This window comes from Homalodisca vitripennis, unplaced genomic scaffold (genome assembly GCF_021130785.1).
Source record: "Homalodisca vitripennis isolate AUS2020 unplaced genomic scaffold, UT_GWSS_2.1 ScUCBcl_583;HRSCAF=2921, whole genome shotgun sequence".
Lineage (NCBI taxonomy): Eukaryota > Metazoa > Arthropoda > Insecta > Hemiptera > Cicadellidae > Homalodisca > Homalodisca vitripennis.
Genome location: NW_025776730.1, coordinates 125676 through 144735, shown reverse-complemented (window position 1 = coordinate 144735; position 19060 = coordinate 125676). Strand labels below are relative to the sequence as shown.

General features: G+C 32.0%; 1 protein-coding gene across 1 annotated transcript in view; it reads right to left on the bottom strand.

The window, feature by feature from the left end:
• Positions 1 to 1527: 1527 nt before the first annotated feature.
• LOC124370870 overlaps positions 1528 to 19060 on the bottom strand; it is a 57653-nt gene continuing 40120 nt past the window's right edge. The window contains exons 13-17 of the mRNA XM_046829173.1: positions 16540 to 16702; positions 13339 to 13585; positions 12621 to 12742; positions 11611 to 11886; positions 1528 to 2809 (exon numbers count right to left, since the gene is read on the bottom strand). Coding sequence (XP_046685129.1) covers positions 11646 to 11886; positions 12621 to 12742; positions 13339 to 13585; positions 16540 to 16702 — 773 coding nt within the window. The 3' untranslated portion in view covers positions 1528 to 2809; positions 11611 to 11645. The remainder of the gene's footprint in view (positions 2810 to 11610; positions 11887 to 12620; positions 12743 to 13338; positions 13586 to 16539; positions 16703 to 19060) is intronic.

The following is a 19060-nucleotide window of genomic DNA, read 5'->3' as shown; positions in this document are numbered from 1 at the left end:
CATCATAAAACATATAAATGTGGAGCTAGAGCTAGATATATTTATATATCAAATAAGATTTAATTTTCACTTTATAGGTACAGACTGAAAGATGAACAACACTATATCACAAAAATATATCAGATTTCTAATCAACAACAAACATTAAATAAATAAATAATTACAAAAAATATATAACACATAGAATATTATTTCAACCAATACAAACTATTATAATAAAGCTATCAAGATGAACTAAAACAAGTGGAATGATTATTAAATTTAAGATGGAATCTTCAATGTTTATATATTAATCAACAATTACAATGGTTTGTTTATCAGAAACAATAATTATGCACGTAAAACAACATTTGACACATTTTACTTTACTTTGATACAGATTGTTTGAATAAGATCAAATTATGACAGCCAATAATTTATTGAACTACATAAAGTCGCAATATTCATTTCCGTCAATGAAACCCGTATCATTTACTCTATGAGGTTTCTAAATATGCATCGAATCAAAGTGTAGTCACCATGTCAATGTGCAGTTTGATATAATAACAGGTATAGACCTCTTCATTTAAACAGTTTCACACATTCAACTATGACGCCTTTAAATTGTGCAAAAAGCCGGTGGATTCATGCAGTACTTAAATATGCTGACCAGGAATAATAATAAGTACACATTAGATTGCTTTATAAACCAAATATAGTTCCCTTATGATGGATTCATTCGGACATTAAGTCCTATTCCACTTACTGTATTACATTAATTTCAGCTGATTTAACAATTTTACATGGTGGCAAAATTTTAAGTTTCCGTTGACGCAAATGCTTTCAATAGGCCCACGATTTAGGCCTTCGATGTAATATTGCACACCTCAAATGACAAAATATTTACAGAACACATTTGAAAAAGGGATCACATCTTTGACTTACACTACAAAGTAATATAGGCACATGCTTACATAAATAAATAATAACAATACAGTATTAGGTATTTAAAAGTAACAGCCGATATCATTTCACTTTTGATTTTGCAATATCATAAGTAACAGGTTTTAAGTTTTAAGACTAAAATTAACTCTTATATAAAAACTGGTGAAGCATTATACAACTTGTCATTATAAAAAACGTTCACAAACTCGATTCGCTTCCAAAGAACAAAGGAAATGTCTAAGAGAAAAACAACTTTACAATCTTACAAACTGTAACCCTTACGCTAACTGTTGTCACACTCAGTTATCAAAAATGTTAACACAGAGGTCAACATACAAAACTTGTGTTTAATTAATTACTTATATCATTTGAATAGTACATCCGTGCTTTGTGCTTCATAAATGGTTTATAAAGTGAAACTTCGATAAATTTTATAAGATGATTTATATGTTTATATAAAATGGTTTTATATTAAATCAAACAGGCTAAAAAATGGTACAGATTTCGATCAAAGCAGTAAGAATGGAGAATGGAGAAATTAAATTGTTAACAACTCAAGATATAAAGATCACACCAGGGCACAACGGCAAATAAAACATTACGTCCATGTTAAACATTATGACTGAATGCAACAATGTACAAGTCAACAGTGGCACTCTAAACCTAAAAGAAGTCTAAATCAAGTCGATAATATTAATCACATACATCACAAAAGAAACAGTTAAATAATACTGATTGATTTTCTTCACTCGAATACCATCAATGGGATGGACTAGAATTTCAGTTTAGCAAGAAGTGAATGTCTAGAAGTGAGAACTACAAGCTGGTGAGACGGTATACAACAGTGGGGCAAGTGCTGAAATATTCCCAGCAGAATACCAAGTATGGGACACCATCATCGCAAAGTTCTTACATAAATAGCTGAAACGGTTTTATCGCAAAATGTTTTAAATCCTCAATTTAAAATCTATTTCTTGGAAAATGCTGACAACATAAAATATATAAATTCATTTTTGCCAATTATTTTAATAACCTTTATAATATAAAAGGATTTATTATGTGACAATGTTGGAAAATAAAACAAAGATTTGGAACACAAGAGCCGAAGAAAACAGTAATATAAATTAGACAAGAAGGATGAGGGTTATAGAGAGAGAGAGAGAGAGACAATATAACTTGGAAACTGAATGATTGATTGTATGTATGAGATTGTAGAATTATTACAATATAGATAGAATGATTTAGGTGAAAGAATGAAGAAGGAACCTCATAAGAAACAGGACGGATGATAGAGGTTGGTTAAGGCACATTTGGAATACAGGGTAAAGAAGAGAGATATAGGAATAGTAAAGAAAGAAATAATTAGATGAATATTGAAAGTGGGACAGAATTATGCACCAAACAAACCTGGCAAAATACTGGAGTCTGTACTAAATGATGTTATTAATAACAATTTTTAAGATTTCAAAAATCCATGGTTGTTGAATGTTAGTTTGAAATTAACTTTTCAATTCAACACCTTCATGGATTTCACATAATTTTATTTTTGCAACATCTTTTATAGGAAACAGAATCAATCAAACTGACCAAATTTATATTGTAAAACCAATTAAATCCCCATAAAAAACGCCCAACAATTAAAATATATTGGAAGTGTTATGGTTGTTGCAAGAATTTTAACAGAAGTTCAACTTGTTAACTTCACAGTTCACGGAGATTGACTATTCAACCCAATCAATTGTAATGATGATGCCACAAGTTTAACTAGTATTGTTCAGCTCTCACCCCACCAATGCAAGTTATGTAGATACAATGAGCAAAGAAGACTATTTAACAAAAACTGGCACTCCAACCTTCATCCAGTGACGGCCCAAGACTGGTCTACCTGCCAACAATACACAATTGTTGAGAGTTCACCTACATTATTATTTCAATTCATGGTAACTAAAACATTTATTCGAAAAGGTCACTGGGCTGAAAAAGCCAGAAAACCATCCTTTAACAATCCTGCTAGTTTCCCATCAAATATCTCAAGCTAGAAAATATATTTTCACCATTCATATGGCAATGGCTATTTTCCACAGCTGAGATCTGTGAAAGTTATTGTTTCCTTTGTAGCTGTCAGCTGATGTTTTCTCTCCCAAACATTACTTTCATTATACAAAGTATCAAATATAATTAATTAAAATCATTATTTTTGTTACAATCCTATATTCCAACAGCTGATTTTAACACCAAAATAAATTATAAAATGGTATCACTTTTCGTTATGGAATAATAACAACTAAACTATAAAATGGCAGAAATCTTTAAAAAGATTTCCTGGTGAAAAGTAACATTCAATATTAATTTCAAAAGTTCTATTGTGGGACTTAATAGCATTTTCAATGCTCAGCTTCGACTTGTGCGTAAATGCAATCGGTCACTTATGAGACTAGTAATGAAATGTGCTATTTACACCACAAAATAATATGGAAAGAATCCAGCATTTTGATTTTAAATTAACTTCCAAGCACAATAAAATTCCTTAACAAGTTGAAGGAATACTGTAATTTCAGTTTCAGTTGATGAATAAAATTTACTTTGAAATAATTATGTGAATTCATATCTATCATTTGGCATTCACACAATATACTACAAAATTATACGCAGAACGCTTTTAATGGAACATTATGATTATTCTTGGATGATTATGGTGAAAACAAAGCTAACCAATAACTATCTAGTCACTTTGTTTTTATATCAATAAAAAGCATATATCCTTAGGTTTTATTTTATACATTTACCAGCTTTTTGCTGTTTGGAGAACAAACACTTACATGCATTTTTCTAAACCCTTGTTTTAGTTTCAAAAATTATAATAATGCAATGCATTTTGTAAATTGTACACTTCCATTGATTGAACTGGAGAAAATTTTCAGATCTTTCTTTATCAATACCTGAAATATGATAACTGTTGTATATGTTACTCATTGCCCACAAGCAATTCTGTAGAACTAAGTTATCATAATATTTATTGATATTTCATAAAGTCTATTAAAAAAAAGTATAAATCCTAGAACAATAAAACTTCTTAGGGCATAAGTATAAGCAAACGTGCAAAGTTTCGTTTAAAACAAAATAGTGAGTGACATGATCTGGGTGATTTGATAATAAAATGACTACACAATCATATTTGCTTTATAATTTTTTCTAAAATGTTGTGAAAATATTACAAAATTATTATTATTAAAGTATTTACAATATTACATTTACATGACTGTCTTTAGTGTTACAGATGCCTGAGACAAGATTTATTTGCATCCTACAAATGATATGCTTGACAAATCCATCAATATAGGCTAACATATCTTCAATGTACCTAATCACTTTTATTAACTGTCAAATGTCTCTTAACCTACATCACTTATTCTACATATTGTTTTTGACTTTGGTAAACAGCACTTAATAACCTGGCCACAATTAAGAGTTAGGAGTTGACATAAAATAAAATGGTGACAAATTTAATATGTATCTCATTAGTAATTATACTATAAACTTAAAAATATTATTTAAAAAGTAGTCAAATTAACTCAAATAATTAATGTTATGAAAATGGTATATTTATGATTTAATATTAAATAAAGTACTGGTGTCTAATAATAGCTGTAATATAAAGATGCAGTGTAATGCAAATATATAATTCTATAAGGTCTCATATATGAAAGTATTATTTCCATTAAACTAAAACCTGAGGAGACTTTTAATTACGTTTGTAGTTTTTGAAGGACCTAAAGGTATAATGATAAAACGTTAGAACGTGAGTTAAGATACTTCAATACGTTCCTAGAATACGAATCTTAGAAACTAAACGCTGTAATTTGAAAGTGTTGGAGATGATCAAATCTTGGCTATAATCACATCAACAGATCTTCTGGGATCTAATTACTTTCTGAGTCAATACTTAATAAAACTTAAATGCAAAACCTCTCCAGACTTCTGGAAAATACCTAGCTGGTTGCAACTATCCGTGTAGATTGTAAAATTAATGAAATTTTACACCCCATTAAACACAAATGTTACAATGTAACATAATCAGCTAAAATTTGAATAATTCGGTTCATTTATTTTAATTTATTAATTGATTTTCTTTAGTAAATCTTGTAAACTAAATCAGTTAAAGTAATAAAAAATTATTTAAACCAACTAATTTGTTTAGAAATTGTTATACAGCATATAAACAAACCAAACAAAATGTGTAGATCAATTTGGCAAAAAACAAGTAATCCATCCACACAAATTTTATAGCATGTGTACAAAATGACAAGAATGAGCTAGTGATCTCATATGTGAAATGCAGCAATAAGCTGATTATCAGCAGTTAAGGGGCGTCCGGGGTCCATTTTGGCTCAAAATTTCAATTTGTATTTTTTGACATTTTTGTATTCTTTGGAATCTTACGAGTAATTTGACATATCATACATACAATTTGGACGAGTGCAACCTTATGTAATTAATTTATTTGTAATGGTCTGCACTGTGTTTTTTGCTGGCAGCGGCGTCAGGGCGAGGGACATATGGTTATACATACTACAGTTGTAATAATATAAGCTACACATACTTGTTGTGTTGGTAACACTGTTTGTTCTTTACTGTCATATGGTTCTTTCTCATTTGTGTCATCTGTTACAACTAAAGTTTCTTTGTTATTTGCTTTGTGAGTTGTGTTGTTTACACTTCCTGATGATAAAACTATTGGGGGGAAAGGTAGGTTGACTCTCGAGGCTATAAATGAAATTTAATTATACTATGGGCTGGCCATTAGAAGAAATGTTGACAGTCTGGAAAATATGAAGAGGGCAGTTTAGGCGGAGTATTTCCATCTCATTTCAACAAATGAAGAACCAGCGCAGTTTGTGTCCGAAAACTGCTGATACGTGGTGCAAATACCAACAAGCTATCCAGAAGAAAGAAGCCTATGACCACAATGAACACTTCCTCATTGCCCCTGTAGTAATGGAATAGGTAAACAAATGTTCAAGGACTTAGCTAAACGACGCTGCTGGCGAAATGTCTTCATGGACAGACCCAAAATCCGAGCGAGTCGCTAAACAGTGTAGTGTGGTCGCGTATTCCAAAATCGACTTTTTTAGTTACCCTTGGGACCGTTTTAGACCCTTGAGTTTGGTGTTTATGAAGCCATTGCCTGTTTCAACAAAGGAAACATTGTTAAATGTGAAGTACTCAAGAAAGTAGGTATAATGCCAGACAAAAACTGTGTTGAGGTTATAAAGCGATTCGACAGGATGCGCATAAGGAAGGCGCAAAAGGCGATAGAAGATATTGAAAAGAAGTGTCGCCAGAAGCGTGAGGCAGCTAAAAGACGTGTGTAGGATATATATGAGCAGCAGGAGGATCCAGATAACCCAGCCTATGCAGCAGGAATGCACTGAGATACATGAGTCACTATTGTTTAGGTTATAGCCTAGAAAAAATGGAATTCCCGAAAAACTTGTTTTTTTTACACTTCGGTACCCATATCTTCCAAACTACTCGAGGTATTAGTATATTTTTTGTTATTTTTTGTTCACAATTTCATGGTTTTTATTTACAGCACAGGAAATTTGATTTTAAAACCTAAGACCAATTCTACATGGTTGCAAAGTCAAAATTTTCGAATAAAAAAAGTAAATTTTAGAAAAATTTGTTAAAATACCTAAATAAAGTTATTTTAGAAATTCCTGTGCCATAAATACTCTAAAAGACATACATAACAAAATAAAAAAAAATTTAGTAAGTTACGTCGTAAGGTTTTAGAGATATGTGTACCTTAAAATGACTAATTTAACATGCGCAGCATATGGCCCCCGGACGCCCCTTTTAAACAACATTATAACTCGATTAGTGTATTTTAAGTGAGGAATCGTGATCAGTAAAACCTTTACTCCTCAGTTATTGGTAATGGCGAAATAAATTTGGTATAAAGATGTTTATCCATAAGTAACCCATCTTTATTATTTCACGATCTTTAAAGATACAACCACTTTTATTTCAGTTATGTGGGTCTGATGATGTGTTCCTTGAACACGAAAGGTCTCACCAAAATAAAATTTTGTAATTATTGGAGTGTTAGTTTATAAATTAAGTATCTTTAAAGTTTTCATAAAATCTACCATTTTTTAGTTATTGCAGTTTGAAAAATTTGTATGCCCACCATTTTGAAACATGATAAACATTTCTGAAACCTTTCTGCAAAACAATTATAATTAGATTATACACTTTTTCAATTTTTTATCTTTATAGGTTTATTCGACTCAACAATATAACTTCTTTTCCAAAAACATAAAAAGACAAAACTAATGAACAATACGACTATACTTTAATTGATTAATTAGTAGTGAATTATTAATTAGTCATAGTCAGGCAGTACCTGCCTCAATAGTGGGTGGCTCCTTGGTTGTAACAGCTGAAAAAAACTGCCATCCTCCTGTGTCCAGGAGTGTAACCTAGTGATAGTGATTATAAAATCCATACTTTAAACAGTACTTCTAAAGTCACGAAAATGTTAAGTAAAAAAAAATGTAGAAGTAAATAGTTCGTTGACTTTTAAACAATACTTTTCTTTATGCTGAAGATATTCTAGTAAATGATGATAGTTTAAATAATTGTAAGGGTATAACATGAGGATAAGCATTTAAAAGATATGTTATATGAACGTAAAACAGGTAACATTCAAAAAATAAATCAGATAGATTGTCTATTTTGCACCAGAATGTACAGCATCTGCCATCACGTTTGGATATCTTGAAAATAAATCTGGAGGAAGTACATCCTGATATACTAGCATTGTCAGAACACAAAATGTCTGAGGAAGAAATCATGGTATTGAACATTCCAAATTATAAAAAATGCTCCTTCTTTTCAAGATCTAATTCAATTGGTGGAGGGGTTGTCATCATGGTGAGAAAGGATATTAAAAGTAAAACAATCTTAATTCCTGCGGTTCAGAATTTACTAAATGAAAAAGAATTTGAATGTTGCCTGTCAGAAATAACTGTTGACAAGTTTTCCTTTATTCTGGTATGTGTGTACAGGTCTCCTAAACAATGTTTTGTAGAATCTTTTTTTGGAAAAAAATTTGACATCTTATGTACAATATTACATGACAAATTCAAAAATATTATTATAACTGGTGACTTTAATATTAACGTTTTAAACCATGACAAAACATATTTTACATTTGTAAATATTTTAAAATCTTATAATTTGGATTACAAAAGTAAACTTCCCGACTAGAATCACTACAGAATCAGAAACTGCAATAGATAACTTTTGTTACTAATATAAATAGTAAACCCTTGAAAATATGTGGAATTATAACCCAGATCTCCGATCATGATGCTCAAATGTTGGAAGTTTTGGGATTAAATAAGTTACAAAAAAAGGTATACAGAAAAGTTCTCTAGAAAAATATACACAAAAAAATATAGAATTGTTTTTGAGATATTTAGGTAGTGAAAGTTGGTCTCAAGTGTACCAAGCTACTGTGGAAAGAAAAATATGACATGTTTTGTAATATTTTTTCACACATTTTTGAAATTTGCTTTCCTAAAATTATGGTAACTGATAGAATGTTTGATTTTAATCAGTGGATTTCAGATGACATTAAAATAAAAAAACAAAAAATATTAGAATTAGAAAAAGATTTTAGAATGTTTAAAGATAAAGAGTTGAACGTAACAATTAGAAGTTTAAAAAAAAAGTCTTCTTAGAGTTGAAATAAATAATGTTAAAAAAAACTACTTTCAAGAAAAAATAACAAGTTCGGGAAATAAATCGAAAAGCAATTTGGAATATTGTTAGATCTGAAATAAATAACCAAAATAAGTCTGTTAAGAATATAAACATTGAAGACAGTGGTAAAAAAATAACCAACCCTATTGCAGTAAGCAACTGCTTAAATGATTTTTTCGTCAATGCAGTAGACAGGCTTATAGTACCAAACATACATTTTAATCACACAAATAGGGTAAACAGTGAAACCATTCCTAATATTCCTAAATGGTTTAACTTTTAGATTTGAAACCAATTGATGAGCTTAAATTGGAAAAAATTGTAATGGCCATTGAAAACAAGTCATCTGCAGGAATTGACGAGGTCCCAATAACAATAATAAAAAAGGCCTTTTATTTAATCTCAAAACCACTCACTCACCTTATTAACTCCTCATTGATTTCTGGTATATTTCCTCAAAAAGCTAAAAATCGCTAAGGTAATTCCAATTTTTAAAAAAGGAAATCTATGTGATCCTGCATCATATAGGCCGGTATCATTGCTCCCTGTATTTTCAAAAATTTACGAAAAAGTAGTTTTTATTCAGCTGTTAAATTATTTAGAAAGGAATCAATTATTGGATGAACAACAACATGGTTTTTAGGGTTGGTAGATCAACAATAACAGCAAGTATAAATTTTATTGAAAATATAATTGAGACAGTGGATAAGCATGATAAAGTAATTGGCATATTTTTAGATCTAACAAGAGCTTTCGATAGCGTTTCACATGACACACTATTAAAATGTCTTAGCAAATTAAAAATAAAAAATAAAGAATTTAATTGGTTTGATTCGTATCTTAAAAAACAGGCAACAATGTGTTGAAATACAACATGTAGCTGATGATCCTTTATGCAAATACAAATATATTAAAACATTATCGCTCAAAAATTGCAAACAATGCAATATGGAGTACCCAGGGATCGATTCTGGGTCCTCTCCTCTTTCTTTGTTATGTCAGGGGGTTGCCTGGATTGGTGCCTGGGGGTGGCTCTGTTCTGTATGTATGCTGACGACGGTCAGCATCACTGTCTCAGGCAAATCAAAGGAAAGTATTGAAATATCCTCATTCGTTGGTCTTTCAAGGATACAACAATTTTTAGCAAGTAAAAATTTACTTTTAAATTCAGGAAAGTCTAATTTTATTTTCGTTTTCCACAAACAGGCGAGATCAAAGTTAAACCCTCATATCACTGTTTATATATGAAGAACTGCTTCAAGTGAATAGCACAAATTTTCTTGGATTACTAATAGATAATAATCTTAGTTGGGACCAACATATTGATAAGATACTTAAAAAAAATGTCATCTGGACTTTACGGCATTGCGTCAAATGGCTAAGGTTTGTAGCATTGATTTTCTAAAAACGATCTATTTCTCATTAATACATTCACATTTGGCTTATGGATTAAAAATTTATGGAGCAACGACAAAAAAAAATTTAGACAGAATTTTAGTTCAACAAAAAAAGGCACTTAGAATTATATTACATTTGAAAAATACAGAAACAGTTAAAAAATACTTTGAAGAGCTTGGAATTCTGACAGTTTATAGCTTATATATTTTCCAAACCGTTCTTTATGTTAGACAATACGACAAATCAACAGACAATAGCAATGAACATAAATATAACACAAGATTAAACAGAAGAGTAGAAAAACATACATTAAACTTTTTTGAAAAGAAAACTACATTCATGGGAACAAAATTTTTATTTAATTTGCCAAGGGATCTGAGATTAGAACCAGATCTTGGCAAATTCAAAAGGAAATTAAAAGAACATTTGTTTAAAACTTCCTTTATATTCGCTTGATGAGTTCTTTTCAGGATAATTGATTTATATTTTAATAATGGTTTTTTTTGTGTGTGTGTGTATACATGTATGTGTGTGTGTGTGTGTGTGTGTGTGTATGTATATATGTATATGTATATGTATGTATGTTTTATATATATCTCTATATATATATATATATATATATATGTTTGGATAATATAAACTTTATTGGTTAAAATAGTAGTAGTCTATAATACTTTGAACAATTAATTGTAAACTGTTAATTACTAAGCATAAATTATGTTAAAACTAATTAATGTTATTTTGACCCTATTCAATGTACAGTGTGCATTTTTACTTGAATAAAGAATTTATTTATTGATTGATTGATTGATTGACTTTGTACATCAGGTCTTAATTATTTTTACCTGCCAAATAAATTAGTGAATATTGTCACCCTGTATTTAAAGGGTATTTGTCCAGCTACAGTTGTTTGCTGTGGTATCATGGCTTCATATATTGTCCAATCTCACTAAAAGGCTCATACTTGGATGAACAACAAAACATAACGGGATGTTATCCATTAAGCATGATGTAGCTTAGCAACATTTTATTTATTTTTACCATTGTTATACATTTTTATTCATATTTTTGACAAACAAAGATTGTCTATTGTGTCTAACTGTGATACAACAAATCTTAATATAAACTGTAAACTTTGTTATTTTAAAACATTATTGTATCTGTTTTTAACTTTGTTTTTTTATTTATAAATATTTTTAAGCGATAATTTTATTTGTTTGAATACAATGCGTTAGCGTTGAAGGTCTTTTGTCACACTGTTGGTTCTTAATTGTTTTTTTATATTCCTGTTTCGTGTATTTTATTTGATAATTGTTAATTTTTAACACTAGAATAATGTTTCTCTTCAGATTACAAATACATAAACCACTTAAATTGTATTGTAATAAAATTTTTATTTATAGTACATGTTTACTATATTCATGACAATGTCTATTGTACACTTGTGTATTTAATGACAATAAAGCTTCTTGATACTTGATTCTAACTAGTGACATATTCTCACAATTCACTTACTTGGTGTTGCTCAGTTAACTAGTCCACGCAGTGTCTCAAGACGAGTAGTAGAAGTTGAGGGCCCGGTTGAGGTCAAAGTCTGCAGCCAGCGCCACTTGTACCAGCTGTTGGCGGGAAGCCGCCTCCTCGCCGATGACATCTCGTAGCGCGCGCAGACAAGCCTCCAGCCGCGCAGAGTCCTGTCCAGACACCTCCCCTTCTCCTTCTGCGTCACACTGAGACAACTGAAGATTTGCCGTCATCTCTTGCACGGCACTCAGCTTGTCCCCCACCTTGCTGCAAAGTTGATACAACCTTACAGAAATTACCGTTTTCATTGATACCATTTACGTTTCAATAGATAAGTATGTTGGAAACAAAATAGATATTCTTCCAAAATAAATAATAAACACTAACAAGTCCAGCTTACTCTGGTTTCCAAAAAACGGGCAAGAAATTTAATGATTCCTAATATGCTTACTAATAAGACAATCATCTAAGTTTTCCAGTTCACACAATTAATAATTTGAGATATTTCATTACATTGACACAAAAAACGTCAACCATATAACAATAAATTTAGCTGGTTTTTTAAGAAGAGGCTGATCTCCTTTTAAGCCTTATTCTGTCATTCGTCATTGTGCAATGGCCTGTGTGATGAAGAATCTTATCAAAAAGAATAAGGGAAAGAGTCGATACAGTGCAAGGTACTGATAAAATGTGCTACTGTCACAGACAGGATTGAATCTGTACATATTTAGCTCAGCTATAAGCATTCCAATTATGTAAGTATTATCATTAAACATGAGAATAGACATAAAAATAAAGTTACGCAGATGTTTCTAATCTGTCTAATTCTAATTCTAATTTCTAATCTGATTCTGTCTGTGGTACAAACTTCACTTTATTGCAGCAAAACTGCCTGAAGTGACTGACTCGAACGCCATTTTTTCCTCCACTTGAACAATTTTACCTCCATTAAAAAATCAAAGATTGCACTGCAAGTATGATTTTTAAAAATAATACAATACCTTGGAGGATAAGCCCAAATGACTAGATCGTAAATCTCAGCTTGCAAGTTTTGAGGCAGTTCTTCAAACAGTTCAGAATCCATGATGTCTGGATTTTGTGATATAAAATTCAAACATGAACTCTGAAAAATAAAAAAAATTGTATATTATTTACAGTTTAATAGAATAAGTGTGTATGTTATAAGAAATGTGCTAAAATGACTAAGATTAAAAAATACAGATATTAATAAAGATATTCTAAAAAGAGATGCAATCATTTTCTTCTGAAGTATTAAATTTTACTGGAATGACAAATGCATTCTTATTCAAAACTTGACAAATGCATTCTTATTCAAAACTTATAGCCTGAAAGTAAATGTTTGTTTGAATGCACCTTACATGAATGTAACAAAAGTGAACAGAATTTTAAAATAGCTTTTATTATGTATTACTACATTTTATATACAGTTTTTTTTTTTTTTTTAATTTTTTTTAGTCATAAAAATTAAAATAGATTTTCTTAAGCTTTTGGATATTACTTTCATATCCTAAAAATATATGTTTTGTGAGTTAATACAAATTTTTATTGCATATTTACAATAATTTTGTACAAATAAAATTATTTATAATTTTAAAATTGTGAAGACAGTATTAGTGATGTTTCCCTTAGGTTTTCAATTATCCTGGTCTTGGTTATTGTACAGTTAAGAAAAGTTAAAAATTACGGAGAAAGACTAACCCGAAGGTGTTTAGCGTTGAACTGGTCGCCCATGCTCAGGAAATACAGGACTGAGTCATGGTCTATGTGTGTGCTTAGGCCATGTTCACAGGCAGTCTTGAGCGAGTCCACCTCGTAGCGGTCCGCCATTAACATCAGGTCCGCCAGCTGGTCCACCGAGAAGCTTCCAGTGTCCAGACGGCCACAGTACAGATAGTCTAACAGCACGGAGAACAGCGATGGCGACGTGTCAAACACTGTGATCTTCCTGCGATGTCAATGGTCACATCAATAACGTAAGCGTTCAGTTAAACAGTGTATTTTTATAAAAACATTAAGATAGAAAATCTTTATTGATAATGTAGATGTCAAAAGGAGTACAGTTTTTAATGCTAGCTTTGTCTGATTGCTGTTGTCCTGATAGTGAGATATGTAAATAGAATTCTATAATCAGTTTTAATTATCAGAAAAATATAATAGTGTCAGATATCAGGAACTTCATTTATAGATAATACAGCAAATACCTACTGGTAACAATACTGAGTAGAGGCCTGGTTATCAATTATCAGCTTCCAAGCTTCTGGCAACACTCCCTTCTCTTTGACCTACTTTTTAACTCTATCTGCCTTCTGCAGCTTGTGTTGTCAATAATGTTGTGTTGGAAGTGTGTCTAGCAAAGTGAAGTTTGAGTTGAATAAAACTTTCAGTTGTCAGCAGTGATGTCACCAATGTTTGAAAAATGTAAAGTTTTATGTTTGGTTTTACTAACTGATAATGAAAATATATTGTTAATGGGATTTCTTTCTTGAAAAGTGCCCTCTTTTTAAATTGTGCTTGAGTGTTTTTAAGTCAAATTAAAACTTATATTATGAATGCTGTGCTTACAGCTGAGTATTCATCATGATGTGTTAAAAAGTTGTTTTAAATAATATTAATAAATTAAACAATACTTTTAATCCGTAAAGGCAGGCAATGAAATAACTTGGAGCCAAAGTATGAAAAGCTCTTCCTCCCGACTTCAAGTCTCACTTTAGGAAAGTGAAGCTCTCCATTCTGACAGGTGCTACACTGAAAAACCTCACCATGAAACAAGAACCTCTCACTTAGGTACTGTGGCTCTTCCAGGATAAGAGTCTTATGGACCATGCACCATGTCAAAATCCGGCACACTACTTCCATTGGGAGCATATTGATAACATCCCAGAAAGGAGATAAATGATCAGAAAGGAGATTACAAACCTACCCGATGACTGAATTTTGCATTTTTTGGATTCTATCAATGTCTACCGCTGAAATTCTGTTCCCATAGGCTGGATAGCGGTAATAAAATGCCAACAGGAGAGTTAACTGTGTGAGCTGAAGCTTGGCAGATACCGGCAGCAGTGCTCTAAACCTCTAAACCAATTCAACTGAGTTATGGAGTCCCTCAGGGCTCTATACTCAGTCCAATCCTTTTCCTGATATACGTCAACGACGTACATTCATCGCTGCTGCATGGTAAAATTGTGCAGTATGCTGATGACACGACTCTCTGTTTCAGAGATAACACACAAGAAGGTTTGGAGCTACAATCCTTCGTAGATATCAACAATTGTGTGCAATATTTCAATAGTCTCAACCTTCAAAACGAATTCTTCGAAATCCAACGTTTTGAATTTCACACTGCGTCCAACGGACTCCCAATGTGGGTCAGCCGTCATGTTGGCAGATTCCATATTGGAAGAAGTCTACTCCTCAAAATTCCTTGGAATACTCCTCGATCGAGGGTTGACATGGAATAATCACATTGACCATGTGTGCGCCAAACTGTCCTCAGGAATATATGTTTTGAGGTCCTTGGCCCGGTACTGCCCCAGTCAGGTATTGATTGCGGCATATTATGGGCTAATTCACTCTCACCTTTCCTATGGAGTGGTGTTGTGGGGGGCCTGTACAGGCAATAATTTCCTGAGGGTGTTCAAATTGCAAAAAAAAAGCTATTCGTATCATCGCAAAGTTGAATTTCAGAGAGTCGTGCAGGACAGCATTCAAAACTTTGCAACTGTTGACTTTACCCAGTCTCTACATTTTATAAACATCTTGGTTCTGTTTGTCTAAATGTGCCCTAACCAGGGGACGTGACATACACGGGTATGAGACTAGAGGCAGAGATAACTACCGTACTGGAAGACACAGAACGGTGGTTTATGAGCACTTGCCTTCGCAGGCAGGTGTTCATTTCATCAACAGTTTGCCAAATTTTATTACAAACGCCCAAAGCGTCAAAAGCTCGTCTTAAGCGCTTCCTGGTGTCAAATGCATTCTACAGCGTTGACGAGTTTCTGGCGTTTTAACCGCCCAATTCGATGACTGACTCCAGCGCTGAAAGTGGGTTGAGATTGGCGATGAATGAATGAGACTGGAATGCATGAAAATTATGTAAGTTTGGACGTGGTGGTAATGTGGTATGCGAGTTTTAAATTTATAATTAATTCTGACGTTTGCCATACAATGTGTAATTGTGACGAGCAATTAAAGATTTGATTTGATTTGATTTGACCTGTACAGGTCCCTCAGTCTGCCAAGTGCACCCTGTGAGGCGTTAGTGATGTGATCAGAGAATGTAAGGTTACAGTCAAGCACAACTCCGAAGAACTTAACCTTGTCATACACGGTCAGATTTCCACCTTTGAGCATAATCGCGACTCCACTATCAGCGAGGGTCTATAGCATATTGTGTGAGGCTACAAGGAGAGCTGAACACTTGCTTGCATTGAGCTTAAGACCACTGTACTGACATGTTGAAGGTCAGAGTTGTTTTGATCATTGGCCATTGAAGCCTTTCCAAACTCAAACAACAACTGCAGTTGGCAATCGTCCGCATACAAATGATCAGAACAATATTGCACACAGCTGGCGAATAGGATTGGTCCAAGGCAACTACCCTGAGGAACACCCTGCAATTTAAAAGTGAAGCTGAGATGTCTCAATGCAAAGTTTAGTAACCTACTGTTTTCAACCTAAATATGGTTTTAATCACTCCCTCAACAAATCTATAAATAGCATCATCTCACGATAATGGAATCAAAGGCTTTAGAATAATCCAGCAATACTCCAATGTTTTTAAGTAAGACTCAAGAGATCTCTAAAAATATTAAAATTATTTTATTTCCACTTAAATTAATTTTAAAACCACATAGAATAATGTCACACTAATAAATAACACTTGTTGTCTCTGCGTACCTGTCTATGGCCTCCCGCATGCCTGATAATAGTGCTCTGCGGAACCAGTCACATCGCGCCGCCACCACTACCCTATGAGCACTAATACTGCAGGCCTCCTCTCCTGGCACCACCCCACTGGCCACCTCAACCCCCACTTGGTTGATGACACTCTCTCCTCCCTCTGCAACAGTGTTGTCAACATCAAAAGAAGGCAATTTAATTTTTTTTTTCTTTATTAACCTCACAAATAACATGGTTTAGTTCTATGAATAAAACAATATATTGACAATTTTATTACACACATTAATGTTTTTTTAATTTTATTGAAACATTTAAATTATGTTACAGTGTTTACAAAAGAAATATATGTTCATATCTTATTAATCAGTATGAACTAGTGAATATTTTTTATATAGAATATTGAAGGAGACAGTTGAAGATGATTATTGAAGGACAACAAATAAACTATAAATGATTTTTTCAAGCAACTAACGTATAGTTTTACTGTCTTTGTTATTGTCCACTTTTGTATTATTTTTCTACTGAAAATAATTAGTAATTGTGTAATGTGAGTGTTTTCTGGAATGACTACATTAAGTTCAGGTAAAAAGTTTTAAGTTTTTTTTGACACCTTTTTGTGTTTTAAGGTAGTGTATTAAATTATTTGTATAACCAGAGACTACTCTCGTTCAAAAAGTCTAAATAGTCAACCACAAACTAACCAGTAGAGCTACAATAGTGGGAATTACTGTATATTAATATTTTTTACAAGCAATAACTTCCAGTTTTTATTTTTATAACAATGAAAAAGATAATGCTTTTTGGCGCTTTTCAACAAAACTGCAACTTTTAAAATTGACTTAACTTGGAAACCTGTGATCTGATGAAGGTCAAACTTTTATACGAGACAGGTACAAGTGTACTGTCTTTGAGTACATAATTGGAACATTATATTTTTTGTTGTGATTAAATTACCATCTTAACCCTTTGCGCTCGAAAGGCCAGCAGCACTGGCCACACCAAGGTTGCAGACAGCTCACGTAAGTTTTGCCGTAGTTTGTCTTCGCAACTCGTATAATATTTGTTGTTAGCCTCCCTAGATCGGAATTACTTTTCAAATTCCTCAACCTTTTTTGCATAGTGATTTTAAATTATTAAAGAAGAAATGAAAACTAATTTAAAATTTATTTTTAATTAATCTTTCTAATAAAAAGATAAACATATATTTAGGAAATTTGGCTCTTATACGTACATGTTAACATAGATATGTAAATAAAATGTTATAAAGTAGGCTTTTACAATTATGTTGTACTCAGACATGAACTATTTTTAATTTTTTATGGAATAAAACTTTTAAAAACATATACCTATGCGAAGTCTAGAATAGTTAGCACAATATGTCTTCTAGTAAAATTTTCTAAGTTTCTATCCCTTCTATCACTTCAGTGTATAGGCTCTCTACGCGTCGTTTGTCTTATTTGCACAGTCAATGTTTAGCGAAGAATTATAGCTTAATTAAAAATTTACTTAAAAAATTACTTTAAAATAAAGCTGCTCGACAGATTTCAGCACTCACCATTCATCATAAAACAAAGTGAATATTAGAAAATAACTGCTATGTTTATTGGCCGGTACAGTTAGACATACAAGCTGAGGTAACATTACAACAAAAATTAATCCACTCTTCCAAAAAAATGGTGGCGGCGGCCAGTAGAGCTGACTATACTATCTCCAAGGACAAATTATAAATACTGCCTTCGAAGTGCATAGGGTTAACCCTTATTCTTAACCAGGTGGTTCCAAATATTCAGAATTTGGTCTCATTATGGACATCTTAACCCTTTCATTGCCAACATCTGTATAGCATGGACACTCAATTATATTGAGATTACACATTCAAAATGTCTCATATTTGGATGTTGCAATGTTCGATAGTCTCACTTACCATCGATGTATCATTTGTATGTTTACTTTTCGTAACTTTGAAGTCTGTGGCCTTGAATAACAAAGCTAACGATGATTCGGTCTAGTATCAGGGCAGATACCCTGTCTTTGTTTACATTGTGTGTAATTGTTACCTGTTTTTAGGTTAGATTTACATTACATTATTTATTAGATATAATATTCAAGTGTTGTTCAACAATTAAGGTAAAAGAGAGGTACTTCTGCTGCTAGAAATTAAGGTCTATACAAATTGCTTTTGCATTTTTTGTTTTATCTTGTACATAGTGTACATATAGTTTTGAAGTTAGTATGTGACATGTTCCTGAACCAAATTTTTCATTTCATGCTAAAGTACAGTGTTTGAGTTACTTTTGTTTTAGAATTTGTTTATCTCAACCAGGGACTAGATTATTTTATTGAAGATTTTCTATGTTGCAGTGATTAAAGTTGTTAATATCGTTTCATAATGTTATTTCTTCTTTTTTTTGTAATCAGCTATAGTTTTGGGTTTACACATGAATTTACAGTTAATTTAAAGTAAAAATACAATACAATTAACTTGATATCTTTAAAATACAAAATTTATAATGTTTTT